At 36.4% G+C, this 24708-nt stretch overlaps 2 protein-coding genes across 4 annotated transcripts in view; one reads left to right on the top strand and one right to left on the bottom strand.

The window, feature by feature from the left end:
* The window catches only part of dnajc6 (DnaJ heat shock protein family (Hsp40) member C6), a 58123-nt gene extending 38342 nt beyond the window's left edge, over positions 1-19781 (top strand). For 2 of the 3 annotated variants that reach the window (XM_015378681.1, XM_015378679.1), the window contains 12 exons: positions 2372-2566; positions 2729-2846; positions 4740-4819; positions 4933-5126; positions 8065-8430; positions 9268-9411; positions 9870-9971; positions 12694-12831; positions 12915-13250; positions 14927-15075; positions 15356-15532; positions 19670-19781. In XM_015378681.1, coding sequence (XP_015234167.1) covers positions 2372-2566; positions 2729-2846; positions 4740-4819; positions 4933-5126; positions 8065-8430; positions 9268-9411; positions 9870-9971; positions 12694-12831; positions 12915-13250; positions 14927-15075; positions 15356-15532; positions 19670-19774 — 2104 coding nt within the window. In that variant the 3' untranslated portion in view covers positions 19775-19781. The remainder of the gene's footprint in view (positions 1-2371; positions 2567-2728; positions 2847-4739; positions 4820-4932; positions 5127-8064; positions 8431-9267; positions 9412-9869; positions 9972-12693; positions 12832-12914; positions 13251-14926; positions 15076-15355; positions 15533-19669) is intronic. The other variant, XM_015378680.1, reaches the window with a different exon arrangement.
* Positions 16187-18625, bottom strand: LOC107087228 (endogenous retrovirus group PABLB member 1 Env polyprotein-like). The gene is made up of 2 exons (XM_015378682.1): positions 18248-18625; positions 16187-18137 (listed from the first exon to the last, which is right to left on the bottom strand). The coding sequence occupies exon 2, from the start codon at positions 18076-18078 to the stop codon at positions 16792-16794; it is 1287 nt and encodes a 428-aa protein (XP_015234168.1). The 5' UTR covers positions 18079-18137; positions 18248-18625; the 3' UTR covers positions 16187-16791.
* Positions 19782-24708: the final 4927 nt, after the last annotated feature.

Raw genomic sequence — 24708 nt, 5'->3', positions numbered from 1 at the left:
TTTAACAGTTTTTTCACACATTTCCAGTTTATAGCCAAGTATTTTGAAATGAACATTTTTGTTGTTTACTAATTTGTAAGCTTTAGATCAGTCAAGAATAAAAAGCAAAGTTATTTCTACACAAACAAAAAAGATCCTTTTTAGAACCTCTAGTCTTTCAGAGTCATTTCCCAAAAGAACAAATAGTTTAAACAGTGTACAGTCCCTTTCAAACATTTGGTTGTTTAACATCTATTGAAGGATGATGCATCCTGAGGCCCTGTTACGAGTGTCACTGTTTTTCTTTTATGGCACTAATTAGAATAACAACAAAAACTTGTTTTATTTCACTTTGACAACGTCCTTTCCTTCCCGTCCTTTAGAGGTTGACAAAGTATGCCTGCTGGTCAACTTTCAAGTTAGTGGTCTCCAGTTTTGAAAGAAACAACGTTAAATAGAAACAGTGTTGGCAATGGCATTCTTTTTTCAGTCATGGTATAATCTAACTAATTATTTTTTACACATTGGTAATGCTGCTATATTGCTTGCAATCTAACATGGTGCAGTTCTACAGTGCAATCGATCAAACCATTTTTCATATGCGAAGAGAGGTGTGGTGATGGGGGTGAGATTTACAGACTTAAGAACAGCGTGCTTAAACTGGAATCATTCTCTAAAACCGACCTAAATGTTCCTATGATTTTCTCCTCATGGTGACTCCCGTTTAACCTGATCACTAATTTTATTTTATTTTTGTTAAATTGCCTGAAAAGCCTTCTTCTTTCAGCATTACTTCCATTTCAAAGCCAATTGACCCATATTAATGTTCATAAATAAGTTAAGTTCTATAAAATCTGGTCCGGTTTATTATTTTGTAATAAACAATAAACATAAAAATCATCTAGATAAATATATTGCAGAATTGCGTAGATTAGTACACAGTGTTTTCTGATTTGTAATCCTTTTTATTAATTAATTATTTAATTAATTATTTTACCTTCTTTATTTTGTAATCAATCCCTGTTGTATTTAATGTTACAATATCAGGAAAGCCATCCAAAGTCATTGATATTATAGATCCTTAAAAGTAACTGCAGCGTTACTTTGCTTAGTAACTAGTTACTTTGATTCAGCAGTAACTGAATTACTATCTTAGTCACTGTTTGGGAGAAATAATAATAACTAGTTACTTTTTTAAGTAACTCAATCCTTGGAAATAATCTAAACCCTAACTAATCTAAACCCTAAAAATGTGTCTTTATGAAATATTAATTTCTTTTAAGGAGACATTTCTTTGTTTTGTCATTTTCTTTAGCTTTTGGCTACAATGTTTAAAATCAGGCATCCCCAAAGTTGGTCCTCGAGGGCCGCTGTCCTGCAGGTTTTAGAGGTTTCCTTGCTCCAGCAATGCTGATTTTAATTAAACATTGATTAACGGGCTTTTGCTCTACTGCAATCATTATAATCAGCTATGCTAAAGCAGGGAAACCTCTAAAATCTGCAGGACAGCGGCCCTCGAGGACCGAATTTGGGGCTGCCTGCTAAAAATAAACAAAAACAGATCTTTAGATTTATTCCATTTGAGAGTTATTCTGTAGCAGTTTCTCAATATGTGTACCTATGCGTTCTCATCATCAGCCTCAGCTCTAGTACTGTTCCAATTCATAAGAACAAGACGAACGAGAACGGACAAAGTTCGGAAAAAGATGCTGTGTTCGCCCCTCCCTCTTTACCCAGCATGCATGAGAGCAGACTTGTCCGTTCTTGAGATTGATAATTGACCCAGCATGCACTGCAGCAGCAGCAGCTTCCAGGGGGAGCGCTCACAGAGCTCAGAGTATTAACTTAAAAGTTCTCTTTTCTGTTGCCGTTTTATGATCATTTGAGGCAAGAACATTATAATTTTAAGCTTCACTTATTTGACTGTGGTAACTATTAGTCCCCAACTAAATGAAAAAAGTAAGAATTTATACATAATTTATATATAATTTTTTATCTAGAGACTATTAATAACAGGAGGTGAAAAAGCAGCTCTAGACGAGCCGAGTGTGTGGTGACGTCACAAGTACTCTACTGTTCCAATTGACCCATATTTATGCTGCGTGTTCATGTCTCCCAAAGTCCATTCTTTCCTTTCCTTTCCATTCTTTCCTTCTTCTCAAAAACATTTTGGGTGAGGACACGAGTCCATACTGGCATTGTTGTGAATTGAGAAACGGACCATGTTTATAAATGTTTTACTTTTTACTTGTATTAAAAAACATGGAAGTTTGAACCATTTAATTAAAAATATTAATAAAAAAGTTTTTACCCAGCACTGTAAAAACAACAACAAACAAAGAAAAATGGAAATGGTTAACGTTTAACTTTTTTTAATTCTTTTTCCATTCAGGTACATAGGTTATGTATGTAGCATGGTATCAGAGAAGCCCACTCTTCCGCACTCAAAGCCTTTGGTAATTAAGGCCCTGACTATGAGCCCAGTCCCCTGTTTCAACAAGCAGCGCAGCGGCTGTCGGCCTTTCTGTGATGTCCTGATTGGAGAGACAAAGATCTTTACCACTGCGCAGGAGTATGAGAGGATGAGGTGAGAAAAAAAATCCTTTCTTAATCTCAATCTTAAAGTAGATTTAGGTTTCAGAAAATTATCTGATTATACTGAATGATTTAATTGTTTTCTATCGCTTTCCTTCTCCGAAAAAAATCCCCCTATATTGTTTCCAACTTTTCCTGGTTCCTATATCCTCAGGGAGCACAGGATCCAGGAAGGGAAAGTAGTGTTCCCCCTCGGTGTGAACGTTCATGGAGATGTTGTGGTTTCCATTTACCATATGAGGTCCACTATTGGGGGGCGTCTCCAGGCCAAGGTACGCTCCTACCACTCCCAAAGGAAGATATGTTATAGTAAGCTGAAAAAACTCCCTCTGGAAGGTCTAACTTGTCGCAACAGTTTATCACTTCTGCATGCTTAATTCCAACTGTCTTTGAATCTGAGAGCAGTAATTAACAAGGAGGTATATTTTTAGATTTTTCATGCAAGCAAATGTAGTCTCCTTTAAAATGTGACCATATACACAGAAAGGACTGACACATGTAAGATTTTACAGGTCAGGTGATGTATCCTGAATAACAAACAGAACCATATTGATTGCTTTATATTGACCCGAATGCATCAACCTTTTTTCCCTATTAATAAAAACAGAGTAGGCACCACGTATACGGGAGCTGAATATTAATCTAACCCATCCCTATATTTTAATAAAATACATAAAAACCCCAACTGTTAATACACTACCAAAATGAAATTTTGATTTAATCATTTGTGTTGATTTCATAATATAGTGTTTTATAATAATTGTATTTTTCCTTGTTTTGAACAGGAGCGAATAACAAAATGCCAATGAAGTCAGATGATTTATGTTTTGATAAGAAAAACCATCTGTCAATGTAGAATTTTTAATTAACGGTATAGTGTAGGATTTTTTGAGAATTTTTAAGAAGACCCACCCTCTCAAAAAAAAAAAAAATGCACATACACAGCCTTGTACCAAGAGGGAACGCCTGTTAAACTCATGCGAGAGCGTGCATGAGCGCATTTTGCCTTGTGCACGCTCTTTTTAAAAATTGCTGTTTGCATCGCTCATACAAGCTTTTTTTCCAAAAGAAGATTTGCAATTTTTTCACTCTGTCAGACTCACCACTGGTGAAAAAACACGTAGGACGGCCTTACGTAAACATATCACCAGAATGATTGACAATTAGGAGGACCACTTATTTTGATGATCCACCCAGAAAAAGAACATCTTCCATTATACATTGAAGTTGTTTAAAGTGGAAAAACACTTTTTGGCAGATCATCTTATTTACCTGCTTACATAAAGAGAAAATACACTTGTATTCAGAACGTTTTACTTTTTCATATCCGGTTTTGCAGTGTAATATCTACTCACTAAAAACCAATCCAAACAGTTGCTTAAATGAAATGACGGAGTAGTTGAAAAATGAAATTCACCAATTCTGGTCAGTTTTATAGTATTGCATAGTTTATCTTCGTATTTTTTTTTTTTTTTTCAACATTTTAGTCAAATGAGGATTTATTGCTACAATAATAGACTTTCCAAGATTATAGTTTTAATTTCAAAGAACATAATAATACTGGTGTGGATCTTTATTTTGACAGAGATGAGCATCAACACATCTGAATAGTGTAATACATATGATGCCACTGGAATTACATCTTTAATGTAACCGGCGAAATTAACCTATCCAATAATTGATCTATTTTTAGGAGCAGTATTAATGTTAGTAGGGCTCGGACTGTATGCAGTGATATGCAGCAATAGCCTCAAATGCATCCGCCAAAATTATAATTAAATTTGTAATGAATTCTTAAACAATTCTTTATTTTATTCATGTCTCACTAAATACCAACAACATTTCTTCTAAGCTTTTAAGTCTACATTACCCTTGAAGTTTAGAGACTTAGACTTAGACAAAGACTGAACTTTATCCCTTGGTATAAATCTTTCAGGGAAATTCTGGTTCCAGTAATTTATATAGAGTGCAAAGAGTTAAAGCAAGATGCCATTAAGGATAAAAATTCAACAGACAAATTTGTAATGTCCTGGAATATCTTGCCTTTAGATATGAAAATATCTGCTTAGTAGGGGAGACTACACAGTACTTGACTTTGTTTAAGTCATTTCATGGTAATAGATTCTATTAGCTGGTTAAATTAAAACAATTTTTCTTTTTTTTAGGTTTCCAACACACAGATATTCCAGATCCAGTTCCACACTGGCTTTATTGCTCCAGGGACCACGACACTGAAGTTTAACAAGTAAGAAAAGTGCCTCATTTTTGTTCCATTTCTAAAAGATAATCTGAGTAAAATCCTGATATTTGTTCTAAAGAAAGGTGTTGTCTCTCATTTTCTTTTTTAATTCTTCTTAGACCGGAGCTGGATGCCTGTGACTCCCCTGAGAAATATCCTCAGCTGTTTCATGTGATCCTTGATGTGGAGGTAGAGGGAGAGGAAAGACAGAAAGACCTGACGCCGCCATGGGAGCAGTTTCCCTGTAAAGACCTGAATCCCAGTGTGCTCTTCTCCTGCCATCAGGAGCATCAGGACGCACTGGCTGTTGCAGGTACTGAAGCTGCAATAAATGCTTGTGTTAAATCATTTAAATGTATTTACTGTGGATACCTAAAGGGCTGAGACATTAATGGAGAACATCAGATAATGTTTTAAAATAGAAAAAGTAAAAAAAAAGCCAAAGTTGTTGTGATTTTCTATTTAGGCTTAGACAATGATGTTAAAAACTTCTCCAACACTTGCTTACGGTTATGCTACCTTTATATAGTTTGCAGCAGCCATTTCTGCACAAATCACTGAATTTGTGATTGTGCAGCTGGTTGTGCTGTCATGTCAAAGTAGTCTTTGTGTAGGAAATTGCTTCTTAGACTTAAAGGAAACATACCCAGAATATGATTTTTTTTTTCTGTTTTCTGAAACATTACTATAAATATTGTGGCTGCTGGCTCAGGTGGGTAATCACCTGTCCTGCACATAGGAAGCTTGGGTTCGTATCCCCACTGAGGGGCATGAGTTACCAGTGTGTTAACCTTTCACGCTAATGCCTGCTTTGTAAGTCACTTTGGATAAAAGCGTTTGCTAAATAAACTAACACTCATATTGCCAAACAGAGACTGTTGAAACTTTTAGTTATAGGAAGCACTAAGGAGCGTTAATGGTAAGAACAAACCAATGAAGGCACTGTTTCTTTGCCCAAGCTGTTAAACACTTGAGTCGTTTAAATGTTAATGCCTTTTGCACCAATACAACCTGCCTTCCCAATTTAGTTATACAAATAAATAGAATAGAATACCAATGCCCAGTTGTATAAATTAAGATTAGCTTTCATTTCTTTGTCCTTCAATCCATTTTTAGTGTGCTTTGACACACTTGCAGGTGAAGATTCTTAGTCATCCATGTCATAGTCATTCCAAAAAAGTAAAAAAAAACAAAAACAAAAAAACAATGGACTGTGTTTGCATATAAACTTTTATATAACTTTTATTTCAAATGGATTTTATATTTTTGATGGATTATTTTAATTTGAAAGAGCAATCCATAAATGAAGAAATGAAGATATTCCTTTAAGTTCATCACATTGCCAGTCATCCTTTCTTAAATGTTATAAATACATTAATAAAGTGGGTTTGATTTGAAAATACTTCTCATAATTTCTGATCAAAATGCTGGTATTATTTGACAGGAGTCTTCCTGCTTTTTTACATTAAATCTTTAGTTTTTAATTTTTAATACAGGAAGTTGGTCAATGTTGTTGCTGGTCTTGCTGTTCGTATATCATACTCTTGTTTCAGCTTGTTTTTGAATATTTTTCAACTTTTTGTCTTTTCTATTTCTATTTATGTGTTAAAATAAATATTAACACTTGTCATATACAAAAAAAGCCAACAACCACCTTACTTTATTTACTAATGCTAGGTATCATTATCTATGCACCACATTGATTTTATTTAAACTCAACTTTGATCCAAAAGCCAACAGAGCATAATTAAAATACCCTGAAATAAAAAAAAGAAAAAACATCCAAATCCTCCTATATTAATGCCTTCTTATGAAGCTATAGCTAGTTTGAGTTGTACATTGTATTTTTGATGTGTCATCATCTTGTTCAGCAGACATAGAAATAATCTGATGTTGCAAAATGTTGTCCTTTCAAGATGAGATGGAGGGCTTGGATTTGGAGGGTAAGATGGTAGCAGTTTGTGAATCTGTTAGAGTAAACACCCAGCAGCCTTGCAGTTAACGAGGGTCTGGCTCAATTCAATCCCAAGCAGCAGATTACAATATTGACAGATTCATTTTCTATTAGTGGAAAATCGGTTTACCTTGAATTGATTGAATTGACATGTAACCCACGTTGGTAGGAAGTAGTATTTCACCTTGGTAGAAATGTTCAGGCCTCTGGGGATGGCAGTAGGTAATGATTAGTGGTAAATCCCAGTAACTCTCACACAATGAAAGCATTTGTGATGACAGCAGACAGTAATTTAGCCTTTTTTCAAAGTTTTAGGCCTGAAAACTAAATTCACTCTCACTTATCATCATGCAAAAGCTAGAAAATTGTGTTATGATATTCTACCGAGGTGAAATATTTCTCTTGGTTTTCAGTAGCTCAGGTTAACCTAAATGTTAGCCCTCGTCCCAGCTAGAGGCATACAGATTATTTAAATTTAAAAAAAAATTTTCTCTGGATAGTTTGTCAGTTAGAGGAGTTATTCCCTAATCTAACCCCTCCTTCCTGCTTAAAAGATCTTTAGGCTTCGTAGGCAAAAGCTACAGGATGCAGGTCTGCATCCTGCATCCTTTTTATCCCCATTCCTTTTCTGATGAAGATGCTGGAGAAAAAATCCTCCACCTCATAAGACCACAATATTGCAAAGCTTTCATCTCAACTATGTATCAGCCACAGCCAAGACAGGCACCTCCCCTGTAAGGCACATTTTTAAATGATTAGACGTTGACCGTAAGGCTCTGGAGAGGGGTTGAGCTGTCCTTTAAGGTTCCTGAACCAGAGTACCTCCTCCACATTACAGCACCATCTGAACCGCAAACACTGTCATTGACAAGGACTGTTTCTGGTGTAGTCTAAGTAGCATCACAGCTTTTTTTAGACATTTATACCAGGACCACATAGCCAGTAAAAAGCATGGCTGAAACCCAAAACCTGTGCAAGAAAAACTCAGAGAAAGCTTTGGACGATGCCAATGAAATCCATCTCCATCCACAAGAAGATATACATGTAGGCTTTCGGTTAGATATTAGTGTGCAAGTGCACAAAGCAGCTGCTGCTTGTAGTTGTTATAATCTCCCATTTTATGCTAGTTTGTTTCTGTCTCAGTTCCTCTTAGTCTGCTTTTTGTCTGTCTGGTTTTTACAGAGTTGTCTGTATTTCTGCTTCTGTCTGATGCAAACGTTATGTTGTTTGATTTGAATGTGTCTTTCCTAAGACTTCTACCTGAAGCATTTTGATTCTCTCTTATGATCCATTTAAGAACCAAGCAAACAGCATGGAGAAGGTCGGGGCCACGGTGAGGAAAGCGAGCCCTCTGATGATGAAATGCTGTCGCTGTCGAGCCAGCGAAGCAGCATCAGCGCCGCTTCTCAAAAACCAGAACCCGCAGCTCCTGTGCCTGCCGCACCGGCACCTGCTGAGGAGGTGGACCTCCTCGGTCTGGGTGGGGAAGATATCAACCATCCGTGCCCCTCCTCTCAACCTTCAGCAGCTGCTTCCACTGATCTTTTGGGAGATTTGTTTGGGGCTCCACCCCAACCAGCCAGTGCGCCCTCATCCTCTCAGTCCACTCCGCACAAAGTGACGCCAAATACTGCCTCACCAAGTCCTTCTCCTGCTCCACCAGGTAAAAAGAAAAAAACACTTTAAAACAGACTTCTAGTATAGGGAAAAATAAAAAGTCATATATTCTAATTGAGAATGGGTCTGAAAAGCTATTTTGGAAGTTTAGTAAAATGTTTAGATTATGATAAAAATTTCCAATAATGACTTACTACGAAATCTGGAACACCTAGAAAAGAGGGGAATTGATGTAATAATTTTCCAAGACGTGATAAATATGAATATAAAATGTTTGTTTTCAAAAATATTTAAATTCTGTCCTTCAAATTTAAATTTCAGACTCACAATTTAACATTCACAATAATACTGTCCTAGAAATGTCCTATTTTGTCCCTCAGTGGGAAAACTCTATTGTCTCAATGCCAAAATTAAAGCTAAATGGAGGTTTATATATTACGAAAAAAAATAACTTTAAACATATAAATATTTTTATATCACTTTTGATATCACTAAATTACTTTTGATTATTTTAGGATTGTTCTAATATTAAGATGTTTTACAAAAAAAATCTTTTTTAGCCATTACTGTTGTTACTCATTGATGTGTATATTAGGTTCAATCAGTTGAAGTAGTATGAGTATCAGTGGTATTCTGATTTACGGCATATTTATTTATCTTAAGTCATTCATTCTAATTTTACTTGGTTACATGAAAACTTGCATTAAGTTTTCATGATTTGTTGTCTGTTTAAAGGACTGTCCCTTTACAGCCCTTATTTCAAACTAACACTGTGGGAAAAAATATCATAAAAAAATGTTTTAGAATATTATATATAGTATTATATATATAATATTTTGTAGCACTATTTCTATTGACTATTGACGGTATGATTTTCCTGCAGCATTTGATCCTTTTAGAACGGCTCCTATGCCGCAGCCTCAGGAGATGATGGGCTCGTTCCTCGGACCAGGTAATGTGGGGCAGGCAGACCCTTTTGTGCATGCTGCTCGTTCTCCATCACCCACCCTGCAGCCTACAAGCCTGGGTAAGGCATGCCACTGCTGCTATGCTGTCTTTCCTTTGCTTTATATTTAACAAACACATTTTTAAGTCTATATGCATGTTTTATAGAATTGTGCTGCTTGTTTTTTGTTAACTAGCTCTAATTTAAATGGAAATTGATGGGTTTTTGGTTTGAAATGCATGGTTTATGCTTTCTTCATTTTCTGAAAGAAACTTGCTTTCATTGCTTCTGTATGTTCTGCATTAAACAGACTACATTATATTTACACTTCATGCAGATGTTGGTTTTTAAGGTTAAGCATAATCCATTCTGCATAACAACACTGAACCTGAATCTGTTTAAATTTTGTACATCATTGATGATGAATTTAGATTAAAAAGAAAATACTGAGTCCAGAAGCCATGTCACAACAGGTCTCATTCCAGTTGTCTTTGCATTGTGGGTTTACTCTATGCTCTTTACTCTTTGTGACCGAGCAGGTCGAAGTTCCCCTGTCCCAACAACCGCACCTACTGTCAACATTCAGCAGCAAAATGCAATGGGAGGTTGGGACTGGAACAAACCTGGCACCACAAGCACAGGTACACACACAGGCTGCAATAAAACTAAAAATATAGATGACACTGTGGTGTGGTGGTAAATCTCTGCAAACCAGTTTTATGCATTCTTATAATTTTCAGTCTATGCACCGTCTCTAGTTTGCTCACATTTACATATTGTACTATGCATGCATGTAAAGGCCTACCTCTCATATTGGTGAATTCAAGCCAGATCAAATAGCAATTGTTGTGGGAAAAAAGTATTCAACTATATAGTCCAGGTAAATAAACGGAGATTGATGGATTTCTCTCAGTCAGGCACTTTATTATACTTTGCAAAGTAAAACCAGGCACATGACAATAATAAAAGCCCTCACAGTAAGATGCTCTGCCCTGTTCTGATGTAGACAGTGTTTGTCTCACTAAGTTAAAGCAAAAGAGCTTTGAAGGTCTCTGCATATCGTTACCTAAACAAAGACAGACAGTTGGAAAATATGTTATAAACATAATGTTATAAAATAATCCCTCAGAAAGAGTCTAGCTTGTTATGAGAACCATTATTTTTATCCCAAACACCCCCTAATAGTATAAACAACCCCCTATTTCTTAGACACGTTGAATGAATCAAACTCGGTACTAAAAAAATCAATATATATAAAAGGGAATTAATAGGAAATAGACTTTTTACCACCACAAAACTCATCCTAAAGAGGAGCGCTGCTTGCATTACATAGATTGCATGAAAAATTCAGAACTCTTTCTAAGCTGATGATAATTTTAGTGTGGAAGAGGGAAAAATCTGTTTTAAAAAATTGGTCAAAGAAGATTAAATAAATCAATTTTCTTGTGAGGTCTGCCACATTTATTTGATCAAATAGCTCATATTAAACCACAGGGTTTCCGCGAGTGAGATTAGGCCACCCTTAAAAACATGCAAGGTTTTCATGTGTTTATTCTAAATAAATCTGAAATATGCTGGTGATGATTCTTTGTCATCCAGGTCATAGTAATTCCAAAAAAAGTTATAAATAAACCACTTCGTTTTCCAAGTTTTAAGATAAGATCCAGAAAGTTTTCGCAATTCAAAATTTTGCGTTGAGTTCCAGGCTTTATAGAGTAGCCTTGATTTGGCTTAGAAAACATGACAAATTGACAAACAAAGTGAACTGAAAAAACAGGTCCACCCCTTAGTAATGGGAAGTTGTTATAGTCGGTGTTGGCCTGGCTTAACAGGCGTGATGTTTTGACCACCTGCAAGTTGATGAGTTTTGAGGTGATAGTGGGAAGGAATCAACTCTAAAGCTGTGTTTGTCACGATTTGGTTACAGATTGTTGAGCCAAAAGCAGGGGCAGGGAGGCAGAGGTGAATTTTTTGTGGATTTAATGATAGTAACTGAAGCACAGAGGCAGGTAATACAAAAATCCAAATATGAAACAAATTCCAAAACAAACAGGCAACCAGGAATCCAAAATGAAAACTAAGTCCAAACAAACAAGAAACCAGGAGTCCAAAAAATCAAAACATGAAAATAAGTCAAAAACGAACCAGAAACCACGGAGACATCAGGGGGATCACTAACACAAGGAGGAAGGCTCAGAGAGAAAGAGTTGGAGGAAGTTAGACGAAGTTAGACAAGGACCCAGCAAAGAGGAACTGAAGAGAGAGAGCATTTATAGAAGGCAAAAACAAATAGAGGTCTAATGAGCAGATTGAGAACAGGTGAGCAGAGAGCAGAACAGAAAGGGAGCTAGGGAAAAGGGAGAACACAAGAGGGCAGCAAATATAAACTTGGAAGACTGAAAATAACTAGAAAACACAACGAAATAGGAATTAAACCACTAAGACTATAAAAACATGGAGCAAAGTAAAATTAAACACTCAAAAGAAAACATAACAGAATGAAGACTAAGATAGTAACCAAGAAAAAAAACAAAGAACAAAACAAAATAAGAATTAAACCATAAAAAACTCTAAAACAAAGAGCAAAGCAAAACTGAACATCCAAAAGAAAAAACATAACAGAAACTCAACAGTGTTATAACGCAGCACTGGAAAAAACTAAGTCCAGAGGTTTGTTTTTAACTTTTTTTGGAAAATCTGGCATAGCAACATCAAAGATATTAGTTAAACTAGAGAAAAACTATTTTAGGTATTACCTTTACACAGGACCAAAGGTTTTAGACCTGATAACTGCCTAGTTATTAATATTAATTTACTTTCTTGTATATTTTGAGGGGGAAACTAGTTCTAAAAGCATCTTGACTTAACAGGTTAAAGATGTTTTACGTTTCAAGGTAGATAAGCCAAAAAAGATGAAAATGCTTACTATAAAACGGGTGCAAAGTTTGTTAAAGTCATTATGAGTTACATACGGTATAAATCCAACGAATGTCTTATGATGCAACTACAAGTCATTGCAATAGACACCTCAAATTATGTTTACAATCTGATACATCTGGGAATTTAACTGGTTTTTAACTTTAGTGGACTAAATTTCTTTATGTTTCTTTTTAATACATAATTCTTTAATTTAAAAACAGCATAATGGCATACTCACTCAAGTTAGATGGTATAAATATATTTTAAAGGCGCATATTCTCAGAGCAAATATTAAAAAAATGTGTTTTTCTGAATCTAGTGTTAACACAAAATCTGTGCAAAAATAGTTGAAAAAAATGGAAGGGCATTAAGATAGCAACATTTGATTAAGTCTCCTGATTTTATTTATGTCATAATTTTTGTGAATACCCTTTCTTAATGTAGGAGGAGGTTTTGGTATCGGCAGTCGGTCAGCAACCACCAGTCCCACGGGGTCAGTCCACAGCACCCCCACCCACCAAGCTAAGCCAAACACCTTGGATCCATTTGCTGACCTTGGAAACCTTTCCGGCAGCCTTGGAGGTCTCACTCTAAAGATTTACCGTTCAACTTTTTGTTACATTCGGTATTATACAATTTACCTTCATTTATATCTATATTTTCAGGTGCTTCTGGATTCTCCAGCAAGCCCACAACCCCCACAGGATCAACCCCATCCTTCCCACCTATGGGTTCACCATCCCGGCCACAACCATCCCCCCAGCACACAGGGGGGTGGCAGCCCCACACCGGAGCCAACTTCCCCTCCTGGCAGCCCGGCACTGGAGGCGGTGCAGGATGGCAAGCCCAAGGACACGGTCCAACCAGCCAACCAAAGCCCAGCCCCAGCCACACGTCCATGCCTCACACATCGCCTCAGAATCGACCCAACTACAATGTTAGCTTCTCTGCGATGGGAGGAGGCTCTCCAAGCGGCTGTGGCAAAGCGCAGGCAGGGATGGGTGAGTAAACTGGGGAGGTTAAGGGACATGTTGACTTTTGTGATGTACATGTTCAAGGTATGAGTTTCTGATTAAAGCATTTTTTATAAAGCCCTTTATAAATAAAGTGTCTTAAAAAGCAAAATAAAACCAAGCTGGAGATGTAACTATTTACCAGTTGGCCTTTAATTTACATTAACTGGACTGTCTATAATTACAAATGCACCGATCCATTTTTTCCAATCCAATACCAATATCTGGGCTGAGCGTATCGGTAGATATCCGATACCGATCCAAATCATCCAAAAAATTAACCATATTTTTTTCCATGCGAGTAAAGACTTTAGCCTTGACCTAAAAATTGTTATATAACGTAGCAAGTTAACACAGATATAAATGTACTTTATGTTATTTATTAACAAATAAGCAACAAAAAGAAATAAATAACAGCTCAATGTAAAGTGCACTGGGTTGAATCTCCGGTATCTGATATCAAATCACCAACATGCAATCCAGCTAATTGGTCAATATCCAATCCAGGTATTGGATTGGTGCATCTTTATCTATAATTAGGATCAATTTGGTAGGTATGTTGCCAGAGACACTTCATTGTAGGTTTCCTATACATCTGGCTGCAGGAATGCAATGAAAAAATTAAACTTAAAGTTAGTGCAGGTTTTTTTTTTTTTTTTTTAAACAAGTGAATTTGCATTTGATTTGAGCAAGTAAGTAAAATAATCTGCCTCTAGAATTAGAATTTTGCATTAGAACTAAGAAAATATCTCCATGATCTTATTTCAAATAGAAATAGAACAATATCAGGCGGCCAATATGTTTTGCCAATCTTAGTATGTTTTACTTGTATCCTCTGATACATGCATGCATTTGCCGATTCATTAGTGCAATCAGCAACTATTGTTTGGTATCATTTTGAAGACATGTATTTTTGCTTTCTCCATTAATTATCCATTTTTAATATTTTGTTTTTTGCTTTATTAAAGTTGTTTTTTTTTTGTTAATTTCATACCTCTGTAACATTTTTTTTCCTTGTGTAGTTTTTAGCACGTGAATCGAAGAACAGAAATCAGTACTGGCTTTAAGGATATTGACAGACAAATCTGGGATTGGTTAGCCAGATTTCAAAATAATCTGGATTAACAGATACAGATCGACCGATAACGGTTGAGCTTTCATTCTTAACTGTTAAAAATAGTGTTAAGGGCAATATCATGGGGGAAAAAAGCTCATTTAATTTAGCAATCATTTAACTTTACTGCTCTAATTATGGGCAAATACAGTCATAGTATTTCAAGAAATGTTTATCTTTATTGTTTTTATTAGTTCAGCTTTCTCCTTTATGCGAGGCTGTGAGGTTTGACTGACTTTATGGCTCAACATGGCTAAGTTTCATCAGAATAATAGCTGTTTTCTTTTTTTTCTTTTAATGGTGAAATCATAACTAAGTAATTGGCCCTGTGGTAGTTGACAACTAACTTTGTTTGACAAAGATTGCTATTGTTTGTTTTGAAATTTGGGAATTTGGATAAGTTGATGAAATGTCTTATTGTTACATTTAGATTTGAGTTTTTTTAAGAAATACAATTCAGATTTTTTTTTCATCAGGTTACTGGATGCCAATAGGCTTCATCATTTTATGTATTTCAAAAGTATGTTTCATGGTTTTGTGTTTGCACTAGGTTCTAAGCCCAAAGCCTCAGATGCCAACTTTGATGACCTGCTGTCAGGACAGGGATTTGCAGGGGCCAAAGAGAAAAAAGGCCCCAGGACAATCGCTGAGATGAGGAAGGAGGAAATGGCCAAAGACATGGACCCAGAGAAAATAAAGGTCGGCACACATAAAACGTATCTGTACTGAACTTCCACACCTGATTTTATAAAAGCTCTGATATTTTTAAAAAGAGCTGGCTGTCAGAGCCTCCATTTATTCCAGTATTAATGAGGTGGTCAGTGTCCTCTGCAGCCAAGTTTTAGTTCATCTAATTACTAGTTTCACCAGAGCCAGAATGACTCAAAGAGGTTTTTGTTAATAATTGTTTCAAATCTGGTCCCTGGCCACTGTTGCCTCCATTCCTACTCCCCAACTTCCCTACCTCCCTGTGACCCAGATTCTGGACTGGATCGAGGGGAAGGAGCGTAACATCCGCGCCCTGCTGTCCACCATGCACACTGTGCTTTGGGAGGGGGAGACGCGCTGGAAACCAGTGGGTATGGCTGACCTGGTTACCCCAGAACAGGTCAAGAAGGTTTACCGCAAAGCAGTGCTGGTTGTGCACCCTGATAAAGTAAGTCATAGAGAAGCTTGTTTGTTTGCTGCTTTTTAACCCTTTAGCCTAAGTAGAATTGTTCCCTGTTAAGCAGCCTCACCACCATGTCTGCTTTTACACCATTGATTAGAAATTGTACTTTTTTAATATAGGATGTATTAAAAACATACAGAATGTCAAATTAAAATGTTTTTTTTTTTTACAATTAACAGTTATCACAGAAATTACATTAACATCAGCTAACTTTATAAACAAGTGAACGGTTATATATGTTGGAAAAACTATTTATTTAAAGTATTTATTGTATAGTATTTATATTTTTGTATTTATATGAACAAAAAACTCAGTATTTAAAGCATTTTAAATTTTAATTTCTCTCTTCTTTTATAATGGTGAAGATTTGACTATTAATAAATCTGCATGATATTTTATCATGTAGATTTATTAACCTACAAGGGGGGGTTCTGTATGTCTTATATTACGACAAAAACCTGACTGAAAAGTAGACTAAATGAAAAAAGAAAAGCAACAGCAAAGTAGTAGCTAAATTTCTTCATATTTTTTATTAATATGACCTAAATATTAATATAAATAAACAAATGTGTACATAAAAAACAACATAACATATTAGAGGAATGATGTTTATTGAAGCTTTTAAAAAGTTCCGCTTTGAGGAATATAAAACTCTAACAAGCAGTGTGTGATGCAAATCAAGAATTAAGCATCAGAAAATACTTTATTGATCCTAAGGGTAACATAAATGAGGTAAGAAGAGTTCCTTTTAACAACAAGACATTAAAACATTAAGTTGTTACTTTGACTTACTTAATAATTATGTCCCTGCATCTTTTTCTTTTTATCTTAGTAGGAAATTGCCCCACAAATGGTAGCCTGACCAGGCAGACTAATAAACACCATCTACATGGCTTATTAGCTTGGAAAAGAGCAGGTAAAGCCCAGTTTCAAAGGCATGACTAACATAGGGAAGAGTTTAGAACCAATCAAATAACTATGGATGTTACACAAAAACGTCTTAAAAAAAAAAAGCAGCAGCCAGGAAATATTTTAGCCATATAAACAACTCTTTCAGGACTTAATAAAGGGCATCACTAAAACATTGCTCTGTTGAAGCTGAAACTTGAGTGCTATGGTTATAGAAAATCGCTGATGCTGCATGGGCCCACCTCCCAATGGCCAGGCTAAAAAATAAAAAAAAAACACAGTAACCTCCTTTTTTTTAATTTTATAGATCAGTAAATAATTCCAGTGCTTTGCCTTTAACCGAACATAAACCTTTTCATACAAGACACAAAGAGCGACAACGTAACAATGAAAACGACCACAACAATCAGCATCTGAATCACGTGATTGCTGACGGATCCAAAGGCATTCTTTAGGAAGTCAAACACGGAGCTTCCATCCTGGTGGACGGATTTAGCCGTCTCATGAAGGTGGCTGACTATTTCATGGATTGTGATGTTATAGTCAGGAACGAAAGTGCAGCATTCGGATCCGATGACGGCGCACGTTCCTCCCTGCGCGGCTAAAAGAAAGTCCAGAGCGGCTCTGTTTTGCAGAGCTAGGAGTCTGACAGAGGCGAGCTCGTTGGACATGAGTGTGAGAGCCTTCCCGGTTTCATTAGCTATCACTTCTATAGAATGGGACAGATCGGCTATTTGGTCTAATGCAGACATGACCCCGTAAAAAGGAAGGAGCGGACCGAGTGCGTTTTTAAAAGGTGACTGATGGTGTGTTCCTAGAAAATCGGAAATTCCACGTCGTACACGTTTAAAGAAAGTTCTTTTGGGAAGGGAGCGCGTCACCCTCATTGCTGGCACAACGTATCCCAAACCGCAGCGTCCCTTGTAATCCACTGGAAGATAGGGGTAAGCGAGGCTCCCACACACCCAGTACATCCCCACAGGAGAGGAGATGGAGCAGGTGGCTGTGCGCTGAGCTAAAGCATTTAGGCGAGCCTCTCCTGCTGCATCCAGACATGGATGCGGAGCAGAGTTAAATGCTTTCCAGTCTGTTTCCCTCCGTCCCGGGCCCCACTTAAACGTACGAAGGCACTGCGAATATCCCATCGGAATGTGGCCGTCGTTCTCAAGGCACCATGTGAACCTCCGAGGGAGGACAAGAATGGGAACAGCTTTGGGGGTTACAGAACATCTGTTGCAGTTTCCTTTTACATTTTCACAGTGAAGTGGTCTCATTTTTAAACCGGGGCAGTTGAGGTCAGAAGAAGAACCAGGAAGGTTGATGTGCATCAGGCGGCACATGTCACAGTCCGAGGCAGGCAAGACCATGAGAGGTAAACCCTCTCCAGCTGTGTAGGGCATCAGACCGCATACGTAGCAGCTGGAGTTAGGACGGAGGTGGCTGGCCACTTCCCACGCCATGGTCAGGAAAACGTTGCTGTCATCTCTCTTTATCTCTGGGATCTTTATGTGCTGCGGAGCTCCTGAGGTGCACACCACCAGGATCAGTATCTGAAGCTCAGAGAAAAAAGACATTTTTGTGACAGAAGTAAAATTCCTTCCCCGGATATTAAAGATTTTCATGTTAAAGTAACCATCTGGAACAAGTTGACCAAGAGCACCACAGAAAAAGCAGATGTTTCCTGTAAGATAAAGAAAAAATCAATCTCTGATGAAGATTTCCTCTTAAAAACTCAAATACGTTGACCTTTTTCTAAGGAATAAACATAATCTTCCAGTAAACTGTCTTTACCTGCGGAGTCAGTCAGGATTTCAGCTTCTAAAGCGACTGTTCCAGTGTGCACACAAGGAGAAAATGAAGCACCTACCCTTATCTTATTTGTTTGCCTTTCAAACTAGACAAAAGCACAGCCAAAGCAGCTGAGTGTTCCCAATCAGAGGAAGATAGTCAAGCAGTCACAAGACCTGTGATTGATCACTGGAGGACAGCAGGAAATCAGTTGTTCTGTGACAGCTTTAGGCGCCATGATTTGCATTTTCCTGTTACGCAACAGCTCTTTACATCAGTGGGGCAAAAACCTTTTGTAACAAGTATCCCTAAAAAAAAGAAGGGTATGATTCATGTATTTGTTAGATTTCTAAGCACAGGCTAAGATTTTTAAATTTGATATTAGAAGGATCGATAGGAATGTCCTTAAAAGTTAAAATATTAAGTGGATATTTCAGGAAATAGCCTCTTGTTTTTTCCCTCCTCCAGTAAAAAAAAAAAATGTTCCAGTTCATGCTCATTTTTGTTTTAGTTTTTTTATGGGTTTAAGGACAGAAAGTACTCCCCTTTTGAATACATATAGAATTTGAAAATTAAATGTGCTAGAAACCTGTTATTTAAACATGAAAAACTGCCTGGTTTTCCCTTTTTTGTTGCCTTTTTATTACTTTTTAGGCTATTATATTTAATATTAAACACATTAATGTCCATCTAATCAAGTGTACAGTTTTTAGACCTAGACCTCTCTTTTTGACTGTGTTTTGAGTTTGATATACTAAGCAATTGCAGATTCTCTTAGATAATTCTTCTTCTTTTGAGAAAATTATGCATACAGTAAGTGCAATAAGAGTGCAGTGAGACAAATGCACTTGGTGGTAGACTTCTAGTTTTGAGAATATATTGTGATTTTTTAAGAAGTGTTACCAGGTGCATTTGTCTTACTGCAATGGAAGATTATTACACATACTAAAATGGAATCATCTCAAGAGAAGATAAATAAATCTCACAGAATAAGAGAAAAGTTCATATATAAACAAGTTCTGAAAGTTTTTTGTAATTGGTTAGATACAAACTATTGCAGTGTATTTGTATGCCAGGAAAGACATTTGAATCTCACAGCAGAAATTGATCTACAAATAAGTAAAATAATTTCTTGAAATAAATGTATTTGCCCTTTATTTGAGCAGGTAAGTTAAAAGATCGACCAATAGAATCAGTATTTGCCTCTTTAAATAAGATTGGTATATAAACTGCCATTGAAAACACCTAACAGGAATGATTTGTAAGTTTATTTTAGGTGCTAATAGGTTATTCCATTGAGATTTCTATTGACTAACCTATTAAAGTTATGTGCAAAAATACTTTTAGTTCATTTCTTGCAGTGCACTTATTTTACTTGTAATAACTCTGAGGATAATTGTGATGTAACATTGTTTTGCTTTACAGGCAACAGGACAACCGTATGAACAATATGCCAAGATGATTTTCGTGGAACTGAACGATGCCTGGTCAGAATTTGACAGCCAAGGACAAAAACCTCTCTACTCCTAAAAGAAAATAAAAAAAAGAAGAAAAGAATAAAGAAATAATGAGCAGAGTGCAACATGAGGACATCCCTTTTGTTTCTGTGTTTTAACCCATAAAGTGTCGCCACCCCTGATATGGCTAACCATGTATTGTCATCTGCCTTTATACCTGCACATGATGCTCCTTATGCCCAAAACCTCTAAGAAAAGGCAAAAGAAAACCCAACGGATTAAAGAAGCGCCGCTGATCTCCGACATATGCCCTCTGTATGTCTGTGGTGCAACAGCATTGCTCATTGATCCCTTTTCTAACCCTGGAATCAGCTCAATCAAACCAACAAAGACGTCTGGGAGGTTTAAGGAGCTGTTTGAAAACAGAATATTGCAGGATAAGAGAAAAGCAAATCAGGGAGCACATTCAGCAGCAATTCATCGACTGCTCCTCAGAGCCGCAGAGATAACGGATGCTCCTACTTTATGGCACAACAAGCATTCACCTGCATTTCTGTTTGTTGGAATGCAGTTTTCTCTTTTATCTGTCTGAAAATGCATCCAGTCGGTTCTGTGATATCGGATGCCTTGGAATGGTAAATTAAACAACAGCAGCATTAATTAACTGTGAAACTAGCAGAGAATAGGTTTGTATTCCACTAAAATGTGTCTGTTTACTACAGATGGAATATATTATCAATGTCTAAGTAGAATAAAAATAAGGCATAGGTGCTGGGTATGACAAACGGGACAGTTCTAGGCCCAAAGTTCAGAGACTGGCAGAAATGTAAGCCTTCACGGATTTGACCGCTTCAGTGTTGAACTTTTTCAGGTCTTCTTGTTATGAACTGTGGTTCATCCATAACAATTTCTAGCATTTCAATGATCTTCAATGAGAAAAATATCATGCTTAGGCAAACCTTGAATATGTTTTCAGTGGCATTAAGATCTAATAACAGGCTGTGAAGGAGCTCCTGAAGGATGTATTGATTCTATTTTTATTTATGACTGCTCCTAGCAATACTGTTAGTGAACTAGAGTCTGGACTGCATATGAATGATGATCTCACAATGTTTTCCTTTCAGCATGTCAGAAGTACTCTTCTCTTCTTCTTTGGAACTTTTCTGTTTTTTTATTTTTTTATTTTGGGTTTCACTCTATTAAAAATAACTTCCAGTCCATTCTTGATGCATCTTGTAAAATGTCAGTCTTTTCCTTGATGTCTGCATCAGACAAAAGTGGTTCCTTCTCTGACCTTCTTCACACCAGGTCAGCATTCAAAAGCATTTTCCTTATTTTTCATGTAAAGACACCCATTAATGCCTGCTGTCACTCCTGAGGAGGCTCTGCACTGGTGGAAAAAGTTCACATTTAATTAAATCGGCTTCAGTCCTAGAGCTTTCCTTCGAGCAAACTCTTTTTTTTAAACTTAAAGTTGTTGATGATTTATAAACGGATTACAAATAGCAATATCACAGATTAAAAATGGCTAAATAAGTGTATTTCCCCTTCATTAGAGCAGGTAAATACATTTATCTATCAATGCAGCAATGAGTATTTGAATTATATAAGATCATATAAATACTGCTTTTATTTAAGAGCAAATACTTATTTAATTATGTTTTATACACTTCTAGCTTGTTTTTTGGAGTGTATGACGGACAACATAATTAGGATTAAAAGGAACAATCCCTTTTAATGGCATACATTGTGACTTTTTTTGAATTCAATCAGAACTTTTGCTTAGTTAGTATTTTAATTCAATAAAAAAAATGATATTGAAAACTGTAGCTGCCAACTTTATAAAAAGATTTCTGTCAGTCTCAGAGCTTTTGGCTTTTGCAACATTATGACTTCAGATGGTCTCTTTTTTGCTATCTACACGATAATCAGTTTGTAGGTTTAAACAAAATGCCTTTTACCCATTTTCAATTCATATTTACAAGAATAATTTTTGGAAATGGGGAATGGTATTCTTTAGAACTGTATAGTACTGGAAGGCCTCATGCATATCTTCATGTAGTTGCATCAGTTTGCAAATGAAAACCTTTAAAAGCACAAAGATTTTGTGGTTTACTCAAAAAAGCAGCTGATGCACATGTTTGCTTAACTTACACAGCAATATGCCTGAATGACAGACGTGTGTATTTATGTTAATAAGTCATGCAACACTTAACCTTAGATTTTAATCATATCAGCTGTTAGTTTGTTCTAAATAATTTAATCAGACTGACAGGAGTAACAAAAGCAACGTATTTGTCATATCAGCAACATTGAACTGATCCTGGGACATGATTATAAAGAAAAGCTTTTAGTATGAAAACAAAAGCAACATTTGACTATCTAGCTTGAAGATAATCTGGGGAAAGAAACAAACCCAAAAAGATCATATTAATGCAGTATAGTATAGCTTCAAACAAAGGGAATATAATAAGCAAAGATGTGTATGTATTTTGTTATTTTTTTTTATTTAAATCACCTTTTCAAATTGGATTCTTACCCTTAAAATTTCACACAGCCGTAAAACGACACATGATATAAAGTCGTTTATTTTTCAATTTGCACCAGTTATATCAACACTAGGCTTCAAGATGCACACACTAAACAAGTTGAACTTGCTGCTTGAAATCATTTCTTTCCAACCCAGCTTTTGTGAACTTTTTTTTCTCCAGTTTGTTTTTTATCTGATTTAACTCATAACACTGTTTGCTGTGTAAAAACTGTGTTCTGAGATAATGTCCATGAAAACCTAAAAATCCTTGCAAATACATCCAATGCTTGGCTCAAAAACGTGATGCTGTAGATGTCATGAATGAGGTAATATGTAATAAAATGATGCCTCATTATTTGATGAAAATGGACATTTTTGTCAAATTCAGATGGTTGAGTTTGAACTGAATCCAAGAGGATAAAACTGCTGCAGTCTTATTTATTTAGTGGAAATTTCATTGCATTTATAAAGCTTGAATTAATTCATATCCATGCCTGACGTTACTGACGTTCAATGAAAAGATGGCTGGTATTCAGGGTAATCTCAGCCCAGATTTGAACCGAAGCATCACTTAGCTCTTGGATCAGCTGAAGAGTGACCTGCTGGTATCAGATGGACACAATGTCCCAGAAGTCGTTCATCTTCCATTGGTTTGTGCTCTAGGAACTGCCTAAATACTCTTTCCTCCTGAGATCTGGCATCGTCACACCCCAGGAAAAACCCAGGGATCGCGGTCCACATCCAACACCTAATGGTGGTCAGCTGCTAGAGCTCCGTAGAATCATCTCCCCAGCATCACCACTGAACAACCAAACAAATAAGTCTACTGTTCTTTGACCTTTTCAGGTTTTTTGTGTGTGAAAAATCACAGCTGTGCCAGTGGTGAGACCTGTCACCTCTGATATTCTATGGCAAATACTGGTTAGTCTCTGTGATGCGGGTCAACTATTCGGAGGTCTGGTTCTGATAAGTCTATGATCTATTCTGCTTTGGCAGTGCTCAGCGTCAAAGCAAATACTGGACTCCCATTATCCAGACAGTCTGGTCCAGTTCTCTAACGATTAAACATACCTCCATGTTTGTTAGGCTGTTGTAGGAGATACTAAAAACCTGTAACACTCTGGATAATATGGGTCTCCAGGTATCACCTCATGCTACCACTAGCAGTTTAACACCGCTTTTACACCAGGCCTCATTGTTTTCACTCTAGATTACCAAAGCAGGTAAACAATGTTTAATAGGACTGATGTTATGTTCTGCTTAAAATGTGTTGATTAAGTTTTGGTTTATGGAGTTTTTTTCCCCCCGGTCTTGATAAGAACAGAAAAAGGAAAGGATGTATGTATTTCCGTTCTGATCACAAATTAAATTTTCCTGTGTGTTTTTTGCATGTTTACATTTACAGCCTGACAGTTGCATAAAACTTCTCTAATAATTTTATTTTAATGTTTTTTTTTTCAGTTATATATATTTTTTTCCACGTTTCAAAAATCATGCATTTTGACACCACTGTCTAAGAGGACTTTTTTAATGTAAAACCAGCTGTATGTTTTTTTTCAAGGTCAACATTATTGTCCTTTATAATCCTACAGCTGTTTTATTCAGTTCACCGGTACTGAAAAAGTAATAGATGCATCTAAATGAAGCTGATCCCATTCACTGATGATTTTTGAATTAATCATTCTGAATTTTAACTGCTGGTAAGCTTTGTTTCATCCATAAAGGACCTCAAAAAAAGAGGAAAAGTTTGGTTTTGGAGTCCCTAATAGCAAGTCAGCAGGTCTTAGACTAAAGCTAAACTTGAAGCTATTGTTTTGTGATTTATTTTATCCTATTATAGCAAAAGAAGAGAGCTGTCTCTCATCTATTTACACCGAGGACTTAAGTGTGAAACGACCCTTGTTAACCCCACCTCTGACTGATACTGCAATCTTACAGCTAACCTCTGTACTGTAATCAGTTGATGTGTGTGTTTGAAGCTGTGGTATGTATGAATCGATTTTGACGACTTTGTTTCGTGTTTGCCTGTCTGATGTTACTTAATTGTGTACAATTTCTGTTCAGGTGTTTCTTTTTCCAATCTGTATACTGTTAAAAGATGTACATAGTGAACATGTGCAATGCACAACAATAAACGGTAAACAGATTAGAAGGGGGAAAAAAAACTGCATCTCTTGTTTGATTTTACATACCGGTAGTTCTTATTTGAAACGCAAGATGGAAGCACATACAACCCAAACTGTACCGCATGCTGTGTATTGAATTGTACCTCTTGAGTGAAATGAAAACGTTTCCTTTTTCAAAATGATGATAAATCACAGAGGTCTATGTTATTAAATCTTTTTATTGGTGTGTATCCTATTTCTAATGCTGTAAAACCAGATTTTTAGAGAATTGAAGTAAAGCATAATGGGCCCTACTAAAATACCTGAATCTTAAATATACTGTAAACTAAGAATTTCACAACTTTGTTCTTA

Source organism: Cyprinodon variegatus, unplaced genomic scaffold (assembly GCF_000732505.1).
Source record: "Cyprinodon variegatus isolate N-32 unplaced genomic scaffold, C_variegatus-1.0 Scaffold176, whole genome shotgun sequence".
Lineage (NCBI taxonomy): Eukaryota > Metazoa > Chordata > Actinopteri > Cyprinodontiformes > Cyprinodontidae > Cyprinodon > Cyprinodon variegatus.
Note: the sequence above shows the minus strand (reverse complement) of the source record. Positions and strands in the feature narration are given on the sequence as shown.

What these genes read in the sequence shown, in the direction of transcription:
- LOC107087228 (XM_015378682.1), bottom strand. Translation starts at nt 18,078, where the DNA reads ATGAAAATCTTTAATATCCGGGGAAGGAATTTTACTTCTGTCACAAAA.